This window comes from Geotrypetes seraphini, chromosome 7 (assembly GCF_902459505.1).
Source record: "Geotrypetes seraphini chromosome 7, aGeoSer1.1, whole genome shotgun sequence".
In the NCBI taxonomy this organism is placed as follows: Eukaryota; Metazoa; Chordata; class Amphibia; order Gymnophiona; family Dermophiidae; genus Geotrypetes; species Geotrypetes seraphini.
Window position 1 is genome coordinate 158,400,943 of NC_047090.1, and position 24,506 is coordinate 158,425,448.

Sequence of the window (24,506 nt, forward strand, 5' to 3'; positions counted from 1 at the left end):
GGACAGGAAGACAGTCTTTGATAAATCGAACTATTGCTAGAAGGGTCCATAAGGCACAAAAGGGCCAGAGCCCGCAACGGAAAAATAAAAAATTCAACAAATCAACTCAATTACATTCCCCATGCAACCCACCCTAAAACTACTGGGAATGACGATTGACAGGTGCTGTACCATGCAACCACAAATCAATAAAATACAGAAATCCTTCGCAATCATGAGAAACTTAAGACAAGTGCAAAAATTCTTCGACTAAACATAATTCCGGATCCTAGTCCAGGCCCTAATGCTAGGTCTCCTAGACTATTGCAACATTCTCTATCTCCCCTGCCCCGCAACCATGATTAAACAACTCCAAACAGTCTAGAACACAGCCCTGAACTCATCTACTCACTGAGGAAACATGACCACATCACCAAGGCATTCCTCCACTCACACTGACTACCAATTCAAGTTCTACTGTCTTCTATTTAAAACCATGAATGGCAACAGTCCAATATATCTTACCCAACCGCCTAATCCGAACCACCTCAACCAGACAGAGGAGAACCCATACTCCATTCACATACCCCCCAATCAGAGAAGTCAAACGGAAAAAAACTGTAAAGTGGCCTCCTAGCTACACAACCAGCGAGATTAGATCACCAACTCTCTACTTTACTGATAACGACCCCAGACTACAGAACATTTAGAAAAGAAATAAAAACCATACTATTAAAAAAAAAAACCCTGATACCCAACAATTGAAACCAACCTAAAGCCTCTCTACTCTCTAAAACAACCTAACGCCCATAAAAACCACCTCATCTCTACGAACCAATCTATCTATTCTATAATTCCTCTGGAAATGGCCAGATAGATCCTTTATGTAATCCGCCTTGAACCGCAAGGTAACAGCGAAATAGAAATCACTAATGTAATTATGACTAAGTCACAAACCGCGACAGCAGGAAGGTACGCGAAAAAAAAATTACTTCAACCGAAGCTGAAGCGCGTCTTACTAGCTCCGCGGAAACTAGAAAACTGAGGAACCGCGCACCCTACATCAGGCGGGAAGGCACACATGCCTGCGTGATTCAGGCTATCGTGAACTTTCTAAAGACTTAAAGTGGCAATGCACTTTTAAAGTGGTCCGTACTGGGGCTCTGTTGGTGACATCACCCATATGTGAGAATATGCTGCCTGCTTGTCCTGGGATAAACAAAAGTACTACTACTACTATTTAAATAGCTCTACCAGATGTACGCAGCATTCTGCCAAACTAAATGCCTCAGTTCATATTAAATAAACCAGACTTCTTGGGACTCTGGGAAACCAAACATCTGTCCTAAATGCAAGCAAATAAATACTGATACCAGATTAAATTCAGAGGAACCTGATGACTCCCTTCCCACTATTCTCTACCCAACCTGACCCCGTCACTTTTTTCCAAAACATTTTGCCACCATCCCCTGCCACCACACATTCCTGGCCCAAAGACTAACCCATTACTCTTTAATCCATATATCCAACAGTCACACACAGAGATGCACTTTCTTCCATATTCTATTAAGGGTGCCTAAATTTGGACAAAGCTATGCCATCAATAGTTTCACTACCAGCAGGGCCTCCCAAGGCAGACAGGCTTCAGCAGAGATGTCAGACTAACGATGTATCACCCATTTGGGCAGCAGCAGATGGGCAGTGTTGGAGGCAGAGGATCGCATTTGATGTAACATCATCAAATTTATACTGTGTAGAAGACCTGGCAATCTACTTCTGTATTCTGCTACAAAAACTTGATGTTCATCAAGTTGCTAGGACTCGAAAATGAGTCAATGGCACTTAACAAATTTGTACACCCAACATTATTAAAGGGCTCTAATGATTTATTATTGGAGTTAACAAGCGTTTAATTGGCACCAATTATGATCTGGGTGCCATTCTTGCTGCATACTCCTCTACTGAGGGAGCACTTTGCTGGTCCTGATGCCCTGTCCACCCAGCAAGGATCGACGGAGCTGTTGCTGCTTTAAAAACACAAAGGACCAGGCAGGCATCACTTCTCTCCGTTGGATCATCAGGATAAGGAGGAAATTTTCCACCAAATCCCTCCTTACCCCACTGAGAAAGCATATTGCTGGTCCTGAAGCCCCGCCCACCCATCAAGGATCAATGGTGCTTCTACTTTAAAAACACAACAGACCAGGTGGGCCTCTCTCTGTCGGATCGGCAGGATAAGGAGGAAGTTTTCCACCAAAGTCCCTCCATACCCCAATGAGAGAGCAAGTTGCTGGTTCTGAAGCCCTGCCCACCCGGTGCCTATGCTCTAATCCTAATTCACCACTGATGACTAGTGTAGTAACTATGGGGCTCATAATCAAAACTTTAAAACATCCAAAAACCAGCCTGTCGGCACTTGAAAGTCCTAATAGCAGGGATGTCCAAGTGCCTATAATCAAAACCAACTTTCTGAACGTGCAGCAGCACTTCTAAGCTGCTGTGCGTCCAGAGTAGAGAGCTGCACGGGAATGGGGACGACGGGAATCCCGCGGGATCCGCGGGCATCCCGCGGATTCCCCCTTCGGGTCACGGGGATCCTGTGGGGACACCCCCTAGGGTCGCGGGAATCCCATGGGGAAGCCTCCGAGGGTCGCGGGGTTCCTGCGGGGCTGGATGTACGAAGTCGCGCAGCTTTTCTCCCTACCTGCTCTGCTTGCAGCACAGAGCCGAACGGAAGTCTTGCTGACGTCGGGAAGACTTCCGTTCGGCTCTGTGCTGCAGGCAGGGTAGGTAAGGAGGAGTAGCCTCGCGGCTCGAGTGGCTACCAAGGGAGGGGGGCAGTCTGCCCCGCCCCGGGTGCAGCACAGCCGGCCAGGTCCCCTTACTTTTGTGGCGCTTCCCCGACCGACCGACCGACAAAAGCCCTGGTCCGACAAACCTCCCTGCCCTTAACCGCGAATCTAAATTACCTTCTTACAGCAGCTGTAAGAAGGAAATTTAGATTTGCGGTTAAGGGCAGGGAGGTTTGTCAGACGGGGGCTGTTGTCGGTCGGTCGGGGAAGCGCCACAAAAGTAAGGGGACCTGGCCGGCTGTGCTGCACCCGGGGCAGGAGAGAAGGAGGGGGGAGAAGGACGCTGAAAGCACTGGGGAAGACAAAGGGGTGGAGAAGGACGCTGAAAGGCCATGGGGAAGATGGGGGGGGGAGGACGCTGACAGGACATGGGGAAGATGGGGGGGGGAGAAGGACGCTGAAAGGAAATGGGGAAGAGAGAGTGGGGAGAAGACGCTGGCAGGGAAGAAGACAGAGATGCCAGACTATGGGGGGAGTGGAGGGAAGAAGATGGGTGCCAGACCAATTTGGAAGGGGGAAGAAAGGGAGAGGCACAGTAACAGAGCAAATGGAAGACGCAGAGAGAAGAGAGACAGTGGATGGAAGGAACTGAATGAGAACATGAGGAAAGCAGAAACCAGGCAACAAAGGAAGGAAAAGAATTCTATTTTTTTTTTTTTTTGCTTCAGGATAAAGTAGTATATTAGTTGTGTTGATAAAAATGTATAAACAAAAGAGGCTCTGGTAGAAACCCGTTTACAAAGTATGTATTCTTCCCAATTAATATTTCCAAATTAATAAAGTCTTTTTGCTTATTTGTAAATGGGTTTCTACCAGAGCCTTTAATTCAGTAGCATAATTAAATGAAATAACTATTTCTGAAGTTTATAGGGACGGGCGGGGACGGAGGGGATTCCTCGCGGGGACGGGTGGGATTCCTCACGGAGACAGGTGGGGACGGGTGAGACTTTGGTGGGGATGGGTGGGATTTCTGTCCCTGCGCAACTCTCTAGTCCAGAGATCAAAGGGGAGGTGCGCTATGGGCGGGAATCAGGTGGGCTTCAACCTGGACATACTTCAGCCAAAATTCAAAGCTTTCCTAGTAGGAACTTAGACGCCGGCAGTTAGATCTGTTTGAGTTGCATCTAAGTTCCACAAAGGTGCCCAAACTGACAAGAAGACCACTGAAGGATTTAAGGCATCACCCCCTCCCTTACTCCCCCAGTGGTCATGAACTCCTCCCAACACCCAAAGAACGAAAAAACACAAAAAACAGTAGGCTTCCCATCAACTGATTGCGGCAGAAGAATCCACATCAGTCGAGCCAGTTTGGGGATTCCTGGTGGCTCAGCTGATGGGGATTCCCCCTGCCAGGATCAGCTGAGCCAAGGAGCCCTACACCCCTCCTCCTGACATCCCCGGATCTCCCTCGACATCTCTGCCCCCCACCCCATACCTCTGGATGAGAAAACGGTGGAAGGGAAGCCCATTCCCTCCTGCATACAAAGCCGTGTGCTGCAAATGATGAGGCTTCCACTTCCTAATGCAGTGGGAGCAGCCAAAGGTCCTGATTGGTTCAAAATGGCAATTGAGACAGGAAAACAGTAGCATCAGTAAGAGCAGTGCTGGCTGGCTGGGAAGAGGGATAGATGTGCTAGTCATCAGGTGAGGAGGTGGTAGGACTGAAGTGCAGGGCAGGCGGGATCGAGAACTAAAGTGCTGGTTAAGGCGGGGATTTAATTTTTGGACAAGAGTATTTTGATTTATATTGTTAGCATAGTATAGGGGGAAAAAAAGGGTTCAGAGGGTTGGACTCTGGGGTTGGAGTATTGAACTACATACAGTATGTTTACAGGATAATTATTGTTGTCTTTGTTACTGTATGTTATTGTGATATTTATGTTATTGCTCATTAACCATGATATGGTCTTGTCAACATTGATCTTATCAGCTCATTCATTTTTAACATTGCATAATCTGTTTTTATTCATTTATGATTTATTTTCCACTAATATGTATATTTTACTCTGTATGAACATTTTTATGATATATTGAGTTATTCATTTGTTATTTACATTTTAGTATTTATCTGTTAGTATTGTGGTTATTCTTGTATTTATTATATACCTTGTAATACTATTATTTTTAATTTATGTTTCAGCTATGCTATACATTAATAATAATAATAATAATAAATAATAATAATAATAATAAATAACTTTATTTTTGTATACCGCAATACCACAAACAGTTCAGAGCCGTTACAATGTAAGAGACTGTACATATATAGCGAAGATACAATGTAAGGGAATGTACTATGCAGTTGAGAGCAAATTACAATGCAGGGACTGTACATATTTAGCATAGGTGTTAATACTGCGGAAAGCAAAGCAGAATTACAGTGCAGGAGTCTGTACTTCTACAGCAGCGATATTTATACAGTGAAAGAAACAGTACGAGAGATTGGGGGAGGAGAGGTGGAAGGGTTTGGTTATTTGGAGGGGAGGGGTTCGAGAAATTTATCATAGAGGTAAGATTTGAGAGATTTCCTGAAGTGCCATACTGTTTGAATTTATCTTTATGATTTTATCCAATTTTACATCTCAGTCTTTTGTTTAGTGTTATAAAGAAAAACTTTTCTGTTTTTAAGGTTTATGCCAGGGAAGCAAAGAGGTTAAAAGAAGACATTTAAATAATGTATTAAAACTTATGGCAAGAATATCTAGTCTTGTAGATTGGTTCACAGTGATAACCCAAATTTCTAACTTCTGTTTAGATTTGAGTCAACCTTTTTTCTCCCTTATTTTGGAGAAAAAGGTTACATTGGTTTATATATTTGGATCGATTTGTATTTGAGTATATACAGTAATTGTATCCCAGTTCATCTCAGGTTTTTTGACAGGTCTGTGCCTGTCTTTTATTCATTTCTTTTTTATGGGGCAGATATTTTGTGTGTGTAACAGGCAGACCTGTCAAAAACCCGGGTTTTAGGATAGTAAAACCAAAAACAAATTAAAAAGACAGGCAGACCTGTTGGTACCACAGTTACTGACCGGTCTGCAGAAGTCAGGTTTTAGGATAGTAAAACCCAATTCAAAATAGCCAAGCAATTGTTAGTGAATCAATCGCTTGGCTATTTTGCATGGGGTTTTACTAATTTGCATGGGTGGATCGGATCGGAGAAGAGATTGATCGGGCAGCAGATTAGTGAATCAGGTTGGGGGGGGGGGGGGGGTCGAGGAATGATCGCAAAACTAGTAAAACTGGTTTTGCGATCATCGGTACAGGATCGGAAGGTTTAGTGAATCTAGCCCTAGATTAGGTTATAAAACAGAAGAACTGAATCCCTGATACTTGTGAAGTGAAGGCTGTTAGCATCTAATTCTAACCTGTTTAAGATAAGCTGAAAGCTCAGAGAAGCATGAGAAACAGACCCCCCTTCCCACCTGCAAAATATAACTAGCAGCATTATTACATGGGCAGAACCACATTGAAAAGAAAGAGCTGTCCAAAGTTTACAGTTCTCTACTCATGGCTTAGTGGTAACAGCTGCAGGCTCAGCACCCTGAGGTTGCAGATATTATTCCCAGCACTGCTCCTTGTGACCCTAGCCAAGTCACTTAACCCTCCATTGCTCCAGGTACCATAGTTACATTGTGAGCCTACTGGAACAGTTAGAGAAGAAACTCAAGAGTACCTGACACCATATAACGTTAACTGCTTAGGATCCTTGTGGGGGCATATAAACAGCATATAAATACTTGAAAAAAAATAATGAGAAAGAAATGCATGCATAAGGGCTATTTGGGCATGCTTGTCTGAAGTTCCTAAATCTAACTTTCATAACTTTCTCTCCCCCCTTCTACACATAAGTTCATGTAATCCTTTTTCTTCTTCTCTACCCACTATTTTAAGTTCTTGTAAACCGTGTCGAGCTCCATTCTCATGGAGATGATGCGGTATATAAACTTAAGGTTTAGATTAGATTAGATTAGATTTAAATAAACCAAGGCCCATGTTTTATTAAAGATTACTTAAGTAGAACTTTATTAAGTTAGGTCTAACAAATTATCTTGCTTTTTTCATTTGCTTCTTTGCAAGTGTATAGCTGTATTGCAAACAAAAAACTGAAGGAAAAGAAATTTATTATGCAACAATGACAATGTCATACCTGTTTTCTTTCCCATTCTGAATTACTGAATGCCTGTCTGTGGCTGTCCTCTCACTGCAGACATATGTATTTCGACGTGTCATACCCCCTGACGTAGAATTATTCTATAAAAAACCCATTATTACAATTTAATGTATATGCATTCACACTGAATGACAGTCACACAACAATTATTTTAAAACCCTGTAAATAACATACTTGTAAGTTTCATAGAGCACAGTTACTTACCGTAACAGGTGTTATCCAGGGACAGCAGGCAGATATTCTTGACTGATGGGTGACGGCACTGACGGAGCCCCGGTACGGACAATTTTAGAGTGATTGCACTCTAAGAACTTGGAAAGTTCTAGCAGGCCGCACCGCGCACGTGCGAGTGCCCTCCCGCCCGACGGAGGCACGCGGTCCCCAGTTAGGATAAGCCAGCTAAGAAGCTAACCCGGGGAGGTGGGTGGGACGCAAGAATATCTGCCTGCTGTCCCTGGATAACACCTGTTACGGTAAGTAACTTTGCTTTATCCCAGGACAAGCAGGCAGCATATTCTTGACTGATGGGTGACCTCCAAGCTAACAAAAAGAGGGATGGTGGGAAGGTTGGCCATTAGGAAAACAAATTTTGCAAAACAGATTGGCCGAAGTGTCCATCCCGTCTGGAGAAAGCATCCAGACAATAATGAGATGTAAAAGTATGAACTGAGGACCAAGTAGCAGCCTTGCAGATTTCCTGAATAGGCGTGGAGCGGAGGAAAGCCACAGATGCTGCCATAGCTCGAACTCTATGGGCCGTGACAGAACCTTCCAGTGTCAGTCCGGTCTGAGCATAACAGAAAGAAATGCACTCTGCCAGCCAATTAGACAACGTACGTTTAGAAACAGGACGTCCCAATTTATTCGGATCAAAGGACAGAAAGAGTTGGGGAGCTGATCTGTGGGGCTTAGTACGCTCTAAATAGTAAGCCAGAGCCCGCTTACAGTCCAAAGTATGCAGAGCTTGTTCTCCAGAATGAGAGTGAGGTTTCGGAAAGAAGACAGGCAGAACAATGGATTGGTTGAGATGGAATTCCGAGACAACCTTAGGGAGAAACTTTGGATGTGTACGCAGAACCACCTTGTCATGATGAAAGACTGTAAAAGGTGGATCAGCAACTAGTGCATGTAGCTCACTGACCCTCCTGGCAGAGGTAAGAGCAATAAGGAAAAGTACCTTCCAAGTGAGAAACTTGAAAGGAGCGGTAGCCAAAGGTTCAAAAGGAGGCTTCATTAAGGCGGAAAGAACCACATTGAGATCCCAGATTACCGGAGGGGCTTTGAGAGGTGGTTTCACATTGAAAAGACCCCGCATGAATCTGGACACCAAGGGATGAGCCGAGAGAAGTTTTCCATGAACTGGCTCATGAAAAGCAGCAATAGCACTGAGGTGGACTCTGATGGAAGTAGACTTGAGGCCAGAGTCAGACAAAGAAAGAAGATAATCCAATAAGGTCTCCACTGCAAGGGAAGTGGGATCATGATGATGAAGAAGACACCAGGAAGAAAACCGTGTCCACTTCTGATGGTAACATTGCAGAGTGGCCGGTTTCCTGGAGGCATCCAGAATGGAACGAACGGGCTGAGACAAAAGAGTATCATGAGAAGTCAGCCCGAGAGAAACCAAGCTGTCAGGTGCAGAGATGGAAGGTTGGGATGCAAAAGGGTCTCCTGATGTTGCGTAAGCAGAGAAGGAAACAGTGGAAGAAGGAAAGGCTCCCTGGAACTGAGTTGAAGTAGAAGGGAGAACCAATGTTGCCTGGGCCACTGTGGAGCAATCAGAATCATGGTGGCTCGTTCCCTCTTGAGCTTGAACAAGGTTCGTAACATGAGAGGCAGAGGAGGGAAAGCGTATAGGAACAGATTGGACCAATCGAGGAGAAATGCATCTGCTGCCAGACGGTGAGGGGAGTAGAGTCTGGAGCAGAATAGGGGCAGCTGGTGATTGTGAGGAACTGCAAAGAGGTCTATCTGAGGAGTGCCCCACTGAGCGAAGATGGACTGTAGAGTTAAAGGATCGAGTGTCCACTCGTGAGGCTGGAGAATTCTGCTGAGCTTGTCCGCTAAGGAATTCTGTTCTCCCTGAATGTAGATAGCTTTCAGGAATAGTTGGTGATCTGTGGCCCAAGCCCAAATCTTCTGGGCTTCCTGGCACAAGAGGCGAGAGCCTGTCCCACCCTGCTTGTTGATGTAGTACATCGCAACTTGATTGTCTGTGCACAGCAGGAGGACCTGAGGAAAGAGAAGATGTTGGAAGGCCTTGAGGGCATAAAACATCGCTCTGAGTTCCAGGAAATTGATGTGATGTTTCATTTCCTGGGCTGTCCAAAGTCCTTGAGTTTGGAATTCGTTCAAATGAGCTCCCCAGGCATAAGGGAAGGCGTCGGTGGTGATGACAAGTTGATGAGGAGGTAGATGAAACAGAAGACCTCTGGAGAGATTTGAGGATATCAACCACCATTGTAGAGACTGACGAAGAGATGATGTCACAGATATGTCGTGAGCAAGGATCAGTCGCTTGGGACCACTGGGTAGCTAGGGTCCATTGAGGAGTGCGCAGGTGAAGACGTGCGAGGGGTGTGACATGAACTGTGGAGGCCATGTGACCCAAGAGTATCATCATTTGCTTGGCAGAGATGGAACGTTGTGGAAGCACCTGCTGACATAGAGATTGAAGAGTTTGAAGACGGTTGGACGGCAGGAATGCTCTCATGAGGACTGTGTCCAGCACCGCTCCAATGAATTGAAGTCTCTGAGTGGGGATGAGATGAGATTTGGGTAGATTGATCTCGAACCCCAGAAGCTGTAGAAACAGGATGGTTTGGTTGGTGGCCAGGAGCACTGTTTGAGATGAATTGGCCTTGATTAACCAATCGTCCAGATAAAGAAAGACTTGAAGATGGTGAGAGCGTAGAAAGGCAGCCACCACAATCAGACATTTGGTGAACACTCTTGGAGAGGAGGCAAGACCGAAGGGCAGCACCTTGTATTGGTAATGACAATGATTGATCATGAAGCGGAGGTACTGTCTGGAGGCCAGATTGACCGGAATGTGAGTGTATGCCTCTTTGAGATCGAGGGAGCATAGCCAGTCGCTTTGATGGAGAAGAGGATAAAGAGTTGCCAGAGAAAGCATCTTGAATTTCTCCTTGACCAAGCATTTGTTGAGATCACGAAGATCTGGGATGGGTCTGAGATCCCCTGTTTTTTTGGGGACCAGAAAATAACGGGAGTAGAATCCCTGCCCCTTCTGATCTAGAGGAACTTCCTCTATGGCGTTCAGGAGGAGGAGGGATTGAACCTCCTGAAGAAGGAGAGAAGACTGAGAGGTGTTCAAAGCAGACTCTCTTGGCAGACTTTGTGCAGGACGTGTCTGAAAGTTGAGAGAGTAGCCGTGGCGGATGATGTTGAGGACCCACTGATCCGATGTGATGTTCTTCCAACGGCTAGTGTAACAAGAAAGACGTCCTCCTATGGGTCGAGGGAGATTGGCAGATGGTGGAATACTGGCTATGCTTTGGAGAACCACGTCAAAAGGGTTGGGTAGACTTTTGTGGTGGAGGAGGCTTCACCTGTTGCTGCTGGGCTGGCCTAGGTGGTTGTCGCTGTTGCTGACGCTGACGTCTAGGCTGTTGAGTAGCCGGTGGCAAGGGACGGGCAGCATAGCGGCGCTGGTAGGCAGATTGTTGGCGAAAAGGCCGAGCAGGTGGAGTCTTTTTCTTAGTCTTCAGGAGAGTATCCCACCGAGTCTCATGGGCAGACAGCTTTTGTGTAGTGGAATCCATGGACTCTCTGAAGAGCTCATCACCCAAGCAGGGAGCATTTGCTAGGCGGTCCTGATGATTTACATCGAGCTCTGAGACTCTGAACCATGCCAACCGATGCATGGCAACAGACATAGCCGTGGCCCTAGAAGTCAATTCAAATGTGTCATAAATTGACCGAACTAGGAACTTGCGTAACTGGAGAAGAGAGGAAGAGCAGGCATGAAATGCAGATTTCTTGCGGTCAGGGAGGTACTTTTCAAAAGCAGCCATGTTTTGAATGAGGCGCTTTAAATAAAATGAAAAATGAAAAGCGTAGTTCCCTGACCTATTGGCTAACATGGCATTCTGATATAAACATTTGCCAAATTTGTCCATGGCTTTTCCTTCTCTGCCAGGAGGGACTGAGGCATACACACTAGCTCCCGCTGATTTCTTAAGTGTGGATTCTACCAAAAGAGACTCATGCGGGAGCTGAGGTTTGTCAAAACCAGGAATAGGGATAACCTTGTATAAGGAGTCCAATTTACGAGGAGCTCCCGGTACAGTCAGGGGAGTCTCTAAATTTTTATAAAAAGTCTCTCTTAAGATGTCATGGAGAGGAAGTTTGAGAAATTCCCTTGGAGGCTGGTCAAAGTCCAGAGCATCAAGGAATGCCTTGGATTTCTTCGACTCAGCCTCCAAGGGAATAGAAAGAGATTCACACATCTCTTTTAAGAAAGAGGTAAAAGATGTGGAATCCTGCTTAGAAGAGGGATCAGCAACAAGTTGATCCTCTTCATCAGAGGAACACTCACCCTCAGACAGAAAGGGCTTTTCAGAGTCACGAATCTGAGAGCCACGGTCTCGAGACTCCGGAGTGGAGGGTTCCAGGTATCGGGTTTTGCGCGCCGACTTACCCGACCTCATAGATACGGTACCAGGAGACGTGACCTGCTGTGTTGGTACCGAGGTCTGCACCGCCTGGTGTTGAGCTCTCGGTTCCGGTGCTAAGATTGGCATCGAAGTCGAGGAGGTAATGTGACCCGGTACCGACAAAGTGGATGCCGATAAAAGAGGGCGCTCCACTGTCAGTACCGGTGGCTCAGACCGGACCGGGACTGGAAGGCTCGGTGTCAAATGTGCGGGAAGGAGTTGTTGCAACTGCTCCTTAAGTTGCACTTGCAGGACAGCAGCAATCCGCTCGTCCAGCGAAGGCACCGGTACCGCTTTTTTCTTCTGTGGTACCTGTGGTGCCGCTCTACACTCCGAGGATGAGGACCCTGATGTCAATGAGCTCACCTCAATAGGAGCGGAGCGCTTCCGTGGACGCCTCGAGGTCGGCAGGACTGGACTCGCTGCTACTGAGACCGGAGGACGCTCCAACGGGGAAGGCTTCTTAGCCGGCTTACCTGTAGGGTGCGACACCGGCGCGGTGTCGACAAAGTAGGTGCCGACTGAGATGGGGGCCGATGTCGGTGCCGGTGCTGTGGAATCAGACATCTCGGCGCCGAATAACAACCGCTGTTGGATCTGGCGATTTTTTAGAGTTCTCTTCTTTAAAGTCGCACAGCGGGTGCAGGTGGACGCTCGATGGTCAGGACCAAGACACTGCAGACACCAGTTGTGCGGGTCTGTCAGTGAAATTGGTCGAGCGCACCGCTGGCACTTTTTAAACCCGGGTTGAGGGGGCATGAAAGTGAAAACGGCTTCTGCCAAATCGAAGACCGAGGCCTCGATGATGGCAACAGGCCCCGCCGGGGCGAAGCGAAAGAAATGAAGAAAAAAACGAAAGTTTTTTTTTTTTTTTTTAACTAAAGAAAAGAAGAGAAATAAAGAAAACTTTATTTCCAAAAGGGGTTTACGCGAGCAGGAAGGGCGATTACAAAAAACTCTTTCAACGGCCGTTGAAAGAAACGCGTCTTCTTAGCTCCGCGGAAACTAAGAAACTGGGGACCGCGCGCCTCCGTCGGGCGGGAGGGCACTCGCGCATGCGCGGTGCGGCCTGCTAGAACTTTCCAAGTTCTTAGAGTGCAATCACTCTAAAATTGTCTATACCGGGGCTCCGTCCGTGCCGTCACCCATCAGTCAAGAATATGCTGCCTGCTTGTCCTGGGATAATGCTGTTTATGCATGTAATTGCTATGGGACACACAGGAAAAAAAGAACATGCTATACTTGCATTCTCAGTCTTGCAGAGGAACCCACTGTACTTTTAAATAAACTCCCTGTTGGCTTTTAAACTTCCTCCAGCGCATGCTTCAGAGAGCAAAATTGCTCATTTCAGTCAGAATTTTAGCAGAGTGTACTTAGCCCTCTATTTTAAAGTGACTCAAAGTGTAAAAATTTGTCTTTAGGAGCTTGGCTCTAATTAGCTGTTATATGGGAAGATTAGGTTCTTACCACAATAATCTTAATTCTAATAGAAAGACATGAGTCTTGAACCAATGGATTATTCTCTTTTAATTGCAAGTTGTACACAAGGCCTCATCTATATTTTTCATCTCTGACTCCTGGGCTGTACTGTAGGCTCATTATAAGCAGAGAAAGAAAAATACAAGAGGGGTACAGGGAGTTCCTTGACAAAGGAAAGTCTGTTCTACTCTGACAATTACAACAAATCAATTTCAATAGAAACATATCATAAAATTCAATACAGAAAAGAGAAAAATTTTTTTAGCCAGTCCCAATGATAAAATAACAGAAACATCACTTTGTATTAATGGACAGGTTTATCCAATAACCAATTCCATTAAAATTCTGAGAATCACGCTTGACCGTCAACTGATTTGGATCAATCATACAGATTTGGTGATACAAAAATGTTTCTATATATTATGGAAATTACGGACCATTAAAAAATACTTTGATCCAGTGTTGTTTAGATCATTGGTTCCCAACCTTGTCCTGGAGGACCACCAGGTTAGTCGGGTTTTCAGGTAGCCCTAATGAATATACATGAGCCAGATCTGCATATAATGGAGGTGCCAGGCATACAAATCTGCTCCATGCATATTCATTAGAGCTATCCTGAAAACCTAACTGGCTTGGTGGTCCTCTAGGACAGGGTTGGGAACAACTGGTTTAGATTATTGGTACAATCATTGATCTTACCCATTTGGATTACTGTAACATCATTTATTTGGAATCTTCCCAAAAGATTTTAAGAAGACTGAGAATAATCCAGAATACTGCGGTTCGACTGATATTTGGTCTGAAGAAGAAAGACCACATTAATCCATATTATCGTTTATTGCATTGGCTAGCGTTGTAAGCAAGAATAATATTTAAGTTTTCCTGTATTTGTTTTAAGTTGATTTCAGGACAGTCTCCAATTTGTCTCCTCACTTTGAATTTTATAGACCATCAAGGATTACAAGAAGTTCTAGCTTATTTACCTATCCTAAGCCAAATAGTGTCAGATACAAAACCTTTTTTGAAAGGATCTTAGCGTTTCAGGCAGGCAAATTACAATGTTGGCTTGGTGAATGTATTCCTCAAGCTATGTCTTACTGTTCTTTTCGAAAATTAGTGAAGTCTGCTCTGTTCGACAAATTTATCACTTAATTAGATCTTTTTAAGATTGTAATTCCTTTTTAACCTTTTATTTTGATTTTATTTTATGATTGGTATGTACTTCATTGATTGCTCAGTTTCTTATGGTGTAAACCGCCTAGAACATTTGGTAATGGCGGTATAAAAGAATAAATTTATTATTATTATTATTATTAAAACAAGGTGGAAATAAGCCACCTGCTTGAGTGCAACTAACACAAACACTTATGTAATACTTACAGCTAGAGAATGACTGGGGACATATTTGTCCCTGTCCCCGCAGGAACTCAATTTCCCCATCCTGTCCCTACAAGTTTTGTCGCTGTCCCTGTCCAATTCCTGTAAGCTCTGCCTTAACTTCACAAGCCTTGAACACTTATGATTTTAAGTGTCTGAGGCTTGTGCAGATGAGGACAGAGCTTGGCTCTTCACAAAAGAGAGGTATCTCATCACTCTTCAGACCTATTTGACAGGGAACCAAACATCTGGAAATACAAACTTGTCTGAGACAGTAAGCAGGCTAAATGAAATCTGACAGGGCGGGCCTTCAAGACTTGTATGCTTCTCTACTAGAAAGATGATTATTGAGGTAAGAACCTAATCTTCAAATATTTGCAAAAATTTGGGAAAGTGTGGACATGTACATCAGTTGGAGACGTATTAAAATTTGACTGATTTTAAAGATTAAGTGATCAGATACATAGATGGTTCCCAAAAGAAATAAAGGGGGGGGGGGAGGGATTACTGTATTTTCCCATATATAGGCCGTGGCCTATACATGGGTTTTACAAATCTGTGCAATGGGTGTGGCTTATCTAACAGCGAGTTTTAATGTCTTTAGATAAGCCATCCCATTAGAGTACCGTAACTGAACTTCCCCCTTAAATACCTGACAGGCTCCTCTGTGTGCACCGAAGACATCTCTGCTGGCAGGCCCTTCTTCATGCACTGAAGACATCTCCGCTGGAAGGCGCTGCCTCCTCCAATCACGCTGTGCAGGGCAGGAGCAATGTTTGCAATCTCAAGCCTTGCCCTGCACACTACTTCTTGAATGGCTGCCATCGCGAGAACTGACGACAGCCAATCAGGAAGCAATGCAGGGCGAGGCTTGAGATCGCAAACATTGCTCCTGCCCTGCACAGCATAGAAACATAGAAAATGGTGGCAGAAACGGGCCATAGCCCATCGAGTCTGCCGCTGCCAAGTATCCGCCCCCTGAATTTACTCCCTTAAAGATCCCACGTGAGCATCCCATTTTCTCTTAAAATCCGTCACGTTGCATGATTGGAGGAGGCAGCCATCCAGGAGGTATTTACCGGCAGGGAGGGAGATATTTAAGGGGGGAATAATGTATAGGCCACCCCACTGTATTGGCTGATGTAGGTTTTAAAACTCTTAGATAAGCTGCGGCTAGTAACATGAGGCAGCTTATCTAAGTTTTTAAACCTACATTGGCATTTCCCTGCGGTCTATACATGGGGAAATATGGTACGTTTAAATTGGGTGAAGAGAGGGAAATAGGGATTACATGGAAAGACAGCATAAATGAGTGAAAGGTTATATATAGTGATTCTGCATTGATTATTAATGTGTTCATTATATAACTATTGTAATTGCTCTTTTTATATAAAATTATGATTAATGTAATTCCTTTGCTATTGAAAATTTTGAATAAAGAATTGTTTTTAAAAAAAAACTTACTCTTCCCTTCTAGTTCAAAAGGCATATGAGTTTTGAACCAATGGGACATACCAATGCAGTCCCCCCGAGTTTAGGACAAGACAGATGAGTCTGCTGCTAGTACAGGACAGGTTCAGTGAAGTGGTATACCTGTAACAAGTACTCTAAATGGACAATAGGATTTAACAGCCAATCATGTGGGTGATAACACCTTAAGGCAGTGTTTTTCAACTAGTGTGTCGCGAGATGTTGCCTGGTGTGCCGCAGGGCCGCCGGGCCCGGAGCTGACAGGGGGCCCGAGGCAGGGGCGCCAGTAGCTCGCCAAGGCAAAGTGAGTCGATCACCCAGGACTCACTTTGTCTTGGCGATCTAATCTATCGAGCCGATAAGTCTTCTTCTCCCCGACGTCAATTCTGCAGTCGGAGAGGAAGTTCGGGCCAGCCAATCGCTGCCTGGCTGGGCGGAACTTCCTCTCCGATTGTAGAATTGACGTCAGGGAGAGCATGCGTCGGCATCGGCTTTGGGGCCTGTTATCCATTGGTGGGTCCTGTTCCCCGATGGCAGCGGCAGTGGCTTGGGGAACGGCAGGGAGAAAGAAAGAAAGGGGGCAGGCAGGGAAACAGAAGGAAAGAAGAGAAACAGAAAAAAAGAAAGAAAGGTCAGGGAGAGAGGAAGAAAAAGTTGGGGGAGGGAATGAGGTGTGGAGGAGAGAAAGCATACAGGCTGATAGAAGGGAAGAAAGATTGGATGCACAGTCAGAAGAAGAAAGTGCAACCAGAAATCACCAGACAAGGTAGGAAAAATGATTTTATTTTAAATTTAGCAAAGTGGAGGCAGTATTACCACAGTTTTCAAAGGAATTTGCCCAAATAACTTAATAGTTAACTGGGTAAATTCCCAGAGATGAAAACTTCCCTTCACTTACTATGCACAGTTCTGAATTTATATCTGCTGTCTATATTTTACAATATGGTCACCTTTTACTAAACCGCAATAGTGGTTTTTAGCGCAGGGAGCCTATGAGCGTCAAGAGCAGCGCTGGGCATTCAGCGCAGCTCCCTGCGCTAAAAACTGCTATTGTGGTTTAATAAAAAGGATGGAGGGTATATTTGTCTATTTTTGTATGCTATAAAAACCAAATACAGAGAGAGACTGAGAGCTGTTGACGAAGAGCTACGTGTGTGTCTTTCTTCGATTCCAGCCAGAATATCAGCTTTGTGTTCAGCCAAACAGGCCCAGGTTTCGCACTGAATAAAGTATTTTATAATTTTTATTTCGTAATAAAGTAATTATAAAATACTTTCTTTGTGTTTATTTGATTCCTATTCAAGAGAATTACTTTATATATAGTCAATATAGGCAGAGAGTTAAATTTTTTAACATTTTCTAATGGTGGTGTGCCTCGTGATTTTTTTCATGAAACAAGTGTGCCTTTGCCCAAAAAAGGTTGAAAAACACTGCCTTAAGGAACCGAGCTGGTCTCTTGTCCTAAAGCTCAGAAACCATTGAGGGAAAAAAAGTTTGAGAATGTGCTAGAGTTCCCAACCAGCAACTCTCCCCAGTTCATTCAAAAATGTGTTCCAACCTTAGGCAGAGTAGGTGAGGTAGTGTAGTTCTATCCTGTTGATCCCAAAACACCTGTCACAGGTGTGCAACTTTGCTTTCTCAACAGACAAGCAGGATCACAACAGCCACATGTGTGGAGACTCCCAAGCTTAGGGTTGCAAAAGAAGAACAAACTTCTTTTGTTCATCCATTTTTTTTTTGCTTGCAACCTGGATAATTCTGGAGATGGAGGACTGTTGAAATATTAACTGTGTACGGTGTGCAAGACTATTCTCCCAAAAGATGTGTCCAGATGTCAGGTCTATTCAAAAGAGCTTTGTTAAATTACATATGGAAGAAAGGAGAACATATCACTACCTTGCAGGTGTCCTCTGGTATGTAGTGCAAATGTGATATCAGTACTGCAATGGCCCTCTACTGGTTTGCTGATAACACTAAGAGATTATGTGCCCTCACCCAAGGTAACAGAAAAATGCAATATGTAACCTAGGTATATCAAAATGTTCTCTCTATAATTGATATACTTTTGTTATTTGGACTGTGACAAAAGAGCTAAGCAGGTCTTTTTGTGATGCAGTCCTCTTCAAATATATCTGAAGTACAGTACATGCTTACACTCAAGCTACCAGATGATATTTAGAGAGGTTTGTCCACATATTCATGGAATGTGGCTGTGGGACTGAGGTGTACTCAGTTGATACTAAGACCTACCGTAAATCCAAAAAGATCAGGATATATTGAATGAGGTTGGATATGAAATAACTGAAGGAGTCCTCTCTTCATCCTATACACCAGGCCTTCAGTTATTCCGCAAACAACTGAAAACCTGGCTTTTCAGCAAATTGTAGCTCTATCCTTCCCCCCTTTCTCTCCCCCCTCTACACATAAGTTCATGTAATCCTTTTTCTTCTTCTCTACCCACTATTTTAAGTTCTTGTAAACCGTGTCGAGCTCCATTCTCATGGAGATGATGCGGTATATAAATTTAAGGTTTAGATTAGATTAGATTAGATTTCATTGTATTTTCTCTCTTCTAGATGCTAGTAGAGCATCATTGACTTCACTCAACAAACTGAGATTTATAAATGTTCCCTTTCAACATCCATGCTGACAAAGCAAGATACCAGCAGTTGGGATGAATGAACTTGCCTTGTCAGAGTTATTGGTTCACAATTTAGTTGAAGGAGGAAATTAAACCAAACCTGTATGGGTCAGTGAAGTATCATACAATTAGAATTAGATGAGCCAAGTCTCTGTAACTTTTAAAGTGTTTTACTTATCAGAGAAATTGGGGGATATACATGAGAGGCCTTGCTTTCATGATACTGCAAAGACATCTCCCATCAAGGGATAACTGCTGCTGAGTTGTCAAGAACAGTAGGCTGAGGAGTTCTTGTTCTCTTGTGCCAAAGAAAGATCTATTTGAGGAGGTCTCCACCATTGAAACAGCCTTGGGACTATTTCTTCATCTAAAGACCATTTGTGAGGATCCAACTGATGACTTAAGATGTCACGTAGGTTGTTTTGCAACCATAAAAATTCAGTTGCTGTGCAGATCCTGTAACATTGACTGACTGGACTGAACTACATGGCCTGCAATTCTGTCTGCAAAGGCTTGAACTGTGTAAAAAAAATTGCTTGGAGCTTCAGTCATTTGATAAGAACATAAGAAGTTGCCCCCGCTGAGTCAGACCAGAGGTCCATCTTGCTCAGCGGTCCGCTCCCGTGGCGGCCCATCAGGCCTAGTGCCTGAACAGTGGTCCCTGATTAATTTTGTAACTTACCTCTAATCCCATCCCTATAATCTACCTTTACTCTTATCTGTACCCCTCAATCCCTTTGTCTTCCAAGTACCTATCCAAAGCTTCTTTGAACCCCTGTAGCGTGCTCCTGTTTATCACATCCTCTGGTAGCACGTTCCATGTATCCACCACCCTCTGTGTGAAAAAGAACTTCCTGGCGTTTGTTCTAAACCTCTCCCCTTTCAATTTCTCTGAGTGCCTCCTTGTACTTATTGATCCCCTTAATTTGAAAAATCTGTCCCTGTCTATTTTTTCTATGCCCTTCATGATATTGAGTTTCATCTCTATGTATGACCATGAGCCCTATAGGAAGAAAGGAGAACACGCCACTACCTTGCAGGTGTCATAGATTGGCGGCATCTGTTAACTTATTTAGGGAAGGAGGAAACAATTTCCCTATGGGCAGATTGTTAGGGATCTTTACCACTCAAGGGCTTTCTGTAGATTTCCATCATTTAAACGCTTTAGGTAAGGAGGATGAGAATGTTGGTTCCAATAGGATTTCAATTCCAACTGTGCTTCTGTCATGTGCAGACAGGCAAAACAAACATGACATTGCTGCCATGTGACCCAATAGTCTCAGAATTTATCTTTCCATGATCTCATGCATAGATACTGCCTTGGTTACCAGTCTGAAAATGAGTTCTGCTCTGGATGGAAAAAGGCAGAGGTTGGAGTATAGATTACTATTCCTATATATTCCAAGGTTTGCATGGGAGACAGTGTCAATTTTTCATGTCCACAGTCAACTGAACACCAATTTGAGGCCAAATATCAAGGTACAAAAATATGTGCACTCTTTTGCAACATAGGTGAGCAGCAACAGCTGCTAAAGTTTAGTAAACGTGTAACTGATGAAAGCCTGAAAGAGCAAGCTTTGCATTGGTAGCATTGCCTGAGGAATTTGAAGCACCAAAACATGCAGTGATCTAGATGTATAGGAAAGTACGCACAAACCTTTGAGATCAATTGTCCTTTTCTAGAAGGAGGAGAATAGATGCCAATGTGTTCACCCTAATTTTTTCATCACAAAGTCGTCTAGGACTTCGAGGTCCAATATAGGTCATACACTATCTCTCCTGCTGCAGGAAGGAAGGTCGTTTTGATGGGAGAGCATGGTCAACTCTCCCACTGCCGAGGGGAGTTGGTGGAGGTGTTGGTTGGTGGCGACGAAGCAGGAGAGAAAGGGCATCTCTTCTGCAGAACTTCAATTTGGGATTTTTTTTTTCAAAACACGTCAGAGATGTGTACTGGCACCCCCGGACCAGTCGCTGATTTTTGTCGCCAAAAGCCGACACCGCTCTTGGAGAATGGCTCAGCTATGTTTAAGAATCCACTGGAGTGTTCGTTTGAATACTGAAGAGCCAATTTGCATGGCAGTGTTGGAGACTGCTAGAAAGCTCACAAAAGACCGCCATAAGTCGTTTTGATAATCCGCCGCTAAAATGCACGCAGGCTAAATAGTTGGAAACCAGTTTAGCAACTGTGTTAAATGCTGATTTTATTTTTGAGAATCTGACCCTAGGTCTCCAATTGTTTTACCTCTTGTCAATTCCTGAACCAGCTGCTCCATAAAGCAGGCCTTGAATTTATCAAGGACTTTTACCTTCCTAGGATGTCCTGTTACATTTACCTAGTCAATATCAAGGTAATTAAAATCACCCATTAATATTGTGTTACCCAGTTTGCTAGTCTCTTTAATTTCTGATAACATTTCTGCATCTGTCTGTTCATCCTGGTCAGGCAGACGGTAGTACATTACTATCACTATCCTTTTCCTTTTTACACATGGAATTTCTACCCATAGGGATTTCAAAGTGTGTTTCAGTTCCTGTAGTATTTTAGTCTATTTGATTCAAGGCCCTTCTTAACATATAATGCTATGCCTCCACCATATATATTGGGGAGTGAAGCTGCTTAATGCTGCAGTCCAAGACATGCCAAAGGGGAAAGCATTTGAAAAGATTTTCTTGCTTCAGTTTTCAAGATTGTTTGAGGAAATCATCCTGTGCAGATGATTTACCAATGAGCAAGAATATTGTTTTGATCTCTTCTGTATAGGGCCTATATGGGCTGTTTTATATTTTTGTCCTGGCTAATCATTTTTTCAGGCTGTCAGTGACATACCAGTGTATTGAATATAGTTTATCATGAAATGGTCCCAAGACAGCAAAACACAAACTGCAGGTCAGTGATAGACATTTTTATTTTTACAGCCTGAGCAGCATTTAAAATTTGATTTCTTCTCCATACAATAGATAACATTCAATCTTTGATTGGTAAATATCAATAAGACAGGATTCAAACATGCAGATTGCTAAAGCAGTTGAAAACAAATTGAGCCATTCTGAGAAGAAATGCTGAATATTAACTCATGCACATGCTCAAACTTTGGGACAAGGGAGTAGCTTGGCTCTATCAGGTGGCGATATCACCCTATATATGGCTGTTGTGATCTTTCTTGCCCACAAAAACACACACATTTTTTCTTTCACCCCTTAAGCACATATCCTGAAAAGAACTCTTTTTTAAAGAGAAGAATGGATTTTGCTTACTATGGTTCTTACAACTAAAAGGAGCCTTACAGAAATGTAAATTACTTCATAATAGCTCTTTACCATTCTCACACAGGAAGGTTTACACACAATGCTAAAAAGATACAGCACTGAGAAGATATAAAAACTCTCAGATTGCTGCCAGTTGTAAGAACCCTTATAATTTAGAAGGGATTTCTTTTTATGACATGGTGATCTCTTAATGGTGAAAGTTGTACAGTTAATGAGGGTTTTTGTACTTACACTGGGGACAAGAGAATTCCTTTTGCGCTCAGGAATATCTGCCTTATTTGGGTTATTAGCATTTCCTAGCATAGGGCTAGGTGGAGTTACTCCTTTTCCTCCAGTAGCATTAGTGCTAGATTTCCTGGACTGAATGCTTTCTTCCTTGAGGTCATTGTCTGTGGTGCTAGTCTGGCTTCTTTTTGGATAAGCCACAACTGGAGGGATTGATGGTCCAGCTAAAGAGGAAAAAACTGTTAATCTCTTGATGAAGTAAAAAACTTAATAGCTACAACTAGATGAACAAAGACAACACTTAAGTATCCTGCACTAATTCTAATTCTTTAATATATCTTATGACTGTATTCATAACGTCTATCTTTTGGGTCATTCCATGTCAAGTGGACCAATACTGAAAACCACCCACGCTCAACCCCCTTGAAATCCAACCAAATTTTACAGAGGTGTTGTCTAGGGTCTCAAATGAAATTCTGCAAAAGTTTTTGGATCTCAATTTGGTCAGGAGCTAGGGGTGGTTGAACAAAAGCAATCGATCCACTCCCATGCCTCGTGTGACCTAAAATGCCAACTTTGCTTAAGCACTGCGGCAGAAGGAAACTACCTAGGAGTCTGAAATTTTGCAGTTTGATACAACACCTTGGGGCAAGTTTCTGTGCCAAGTTTGAAATCTTTTGTGAATGTGCTTCCATTTCTACAGGTCAGCAAAGTAGGCAAAAAGATTCACGAATGAAAATTTTTGGCACTAGTAGGTAAGTCAGCTGAGGACACAACTTTGCCAGCAGACATGTACCATGAGGTACTTCCAAGGTTTGCAATATGAGCTTTTACAGTCAAGTGAAGCTGAAGATATGACCATCCAAAAATATGGCTTTATGCATTTAAGCAAATTTTCAATGTTTTTCAGATTTATATGGTGTTATAAGGTCATGATGAACCTGAAAGCCAGACTTGTTCATACAGCCACTGTGCTGTGATAGTTGCAAGTCAGAACATGTTCAGAAAAGCTGCATGTATCAGCCATACTACTACAGCTATGCGTACATTCTTGAGAATCACATGATTGTGTTTGGGCTTGCACTCAGTAAGTAGTTTGTGCAAGCCAATGCATGTTTTGACCGTCATCTTGTAAAAGTGCACAGTAAGTTGTTAAACGCTGAGCATAGTATGAGACGAGTACTTGTGGCTGGCAAAGCTTGGTTATGAGTTTTCAGATCAATATAGTTCCACTGCACATTTACAATGAAGTGCCAATGACCCTTCAACTTAACATGTTTACGTAAGCAAATAATGCTTATCTTTAAACCATCAATTCTCACCAAAGAAAGGTCGGGTTCAAGATGAAACAAGATAGCCTCTGTAGCAAAAAAAAAAAAACACACATGCTCTTTCAAATGATATTTTTTAAAAAAACAACCCTACACATTAGAGATATTTGAATCTGAAAAACGGTGAAAATTTGCATAAATGCATAAAGCCATTTTGGGGATGGTCATATCTTCATATTCACTTGACTGTAAAAGCTCATATTGCAAATCTTGGCAGTACCTCATGGTACATGTCTGCTGGTAAAGTTGTACCCTCAACTGACTTACCTACCAGCAGCAGTATGGAGCCAAACTATTAAAAATTTTCATTCGTGAATTTTTTTGCCTACTTTGCTGACCTGTAGAAATGGAAGCATGTTTGCAAAAGATTTCAAACTTGGCACAGAAACTTGCCCCAAAGTGGTGTACCAAACTGCAAAATCTCAGACTCCTAGGTAGTTTCCTTCTGTCGCAGTGCTTAAGCAAAGTTGGCGTTTTAGGTCACACGAGGCATGGGAGTGGATCCATTGCTTTTGTTCAACCACCCTTAGCTCCTGACCAAATTGAGACAGATCCAAAAAAATTTGCAGAGTTTCATTTGAGACTCTAGACAACACCCCTGTAAAATCTGGTTGGATTTCATGGGGGTTGAGCGTGGGCTCTTGGTCCACTTCACATGGAATGATCCATTTGCATAATTATTTATGCCTCAATTTCTCAGTAATCCACAAAGAAGGCAACTCATAAAATATTCAAAACAGTATATTCACTCAGTTATAAAAACTAAGTGTACTGCTTAATAGATTTTATAATACAGATTCAGATATCACAATCTTCAATTTCTTAAGGAACCTCAGCGATGCCACCCCTACTGATTCAACTTATCACCATTGGCAGGGTTTTAAACATGTCTCACCCGCCCCACTTTACCAAACTTATATATTTCTCTATTTCATATTCTTAATATTTCATTTATAAACAGTACATTTCACTCATCTTCACCCAGATCAAACAGGGGATTCTGTGACTTACATGCATGTTTCGTTGGATTGC

General features: G+C 43.3%; 1 protein-coding gene across 5 annotated transcripts in view; it reads right to left on the reverse strand.

Annotated features, from left to right (window-relative positions):
• MARK3 (microtubule affinity regulating kinase 3) overlaps positions 1-24,506 on the reverse strand; it is a 184,123-nt gene that overhangs the window by 59,270 nt on the left and 100,347 nt on the right. For 4 of the 5 annotated variants that reach the window (XM_033951297.1, XM_033951300.1, XM_033951298.1 and 1 more), the window contains exons 13-14: positions 22,150-22,367; positions 6,982-7,085 (exon numbers count right to left, since the gene is read on the reverse strand). In XM_033951297.1, the coding sequence (XP_033807188.1) occupies positions 6,982-7,085; positions 22,150-22,367 (322 nt within the window). The remainder of the gene's footprint in view (positions 1-6,981; positions 7,086-22,149; positions 22,368-24,506) is intronic. The other variant, XM_033951301.1, reaches the window with a different exon arrangement.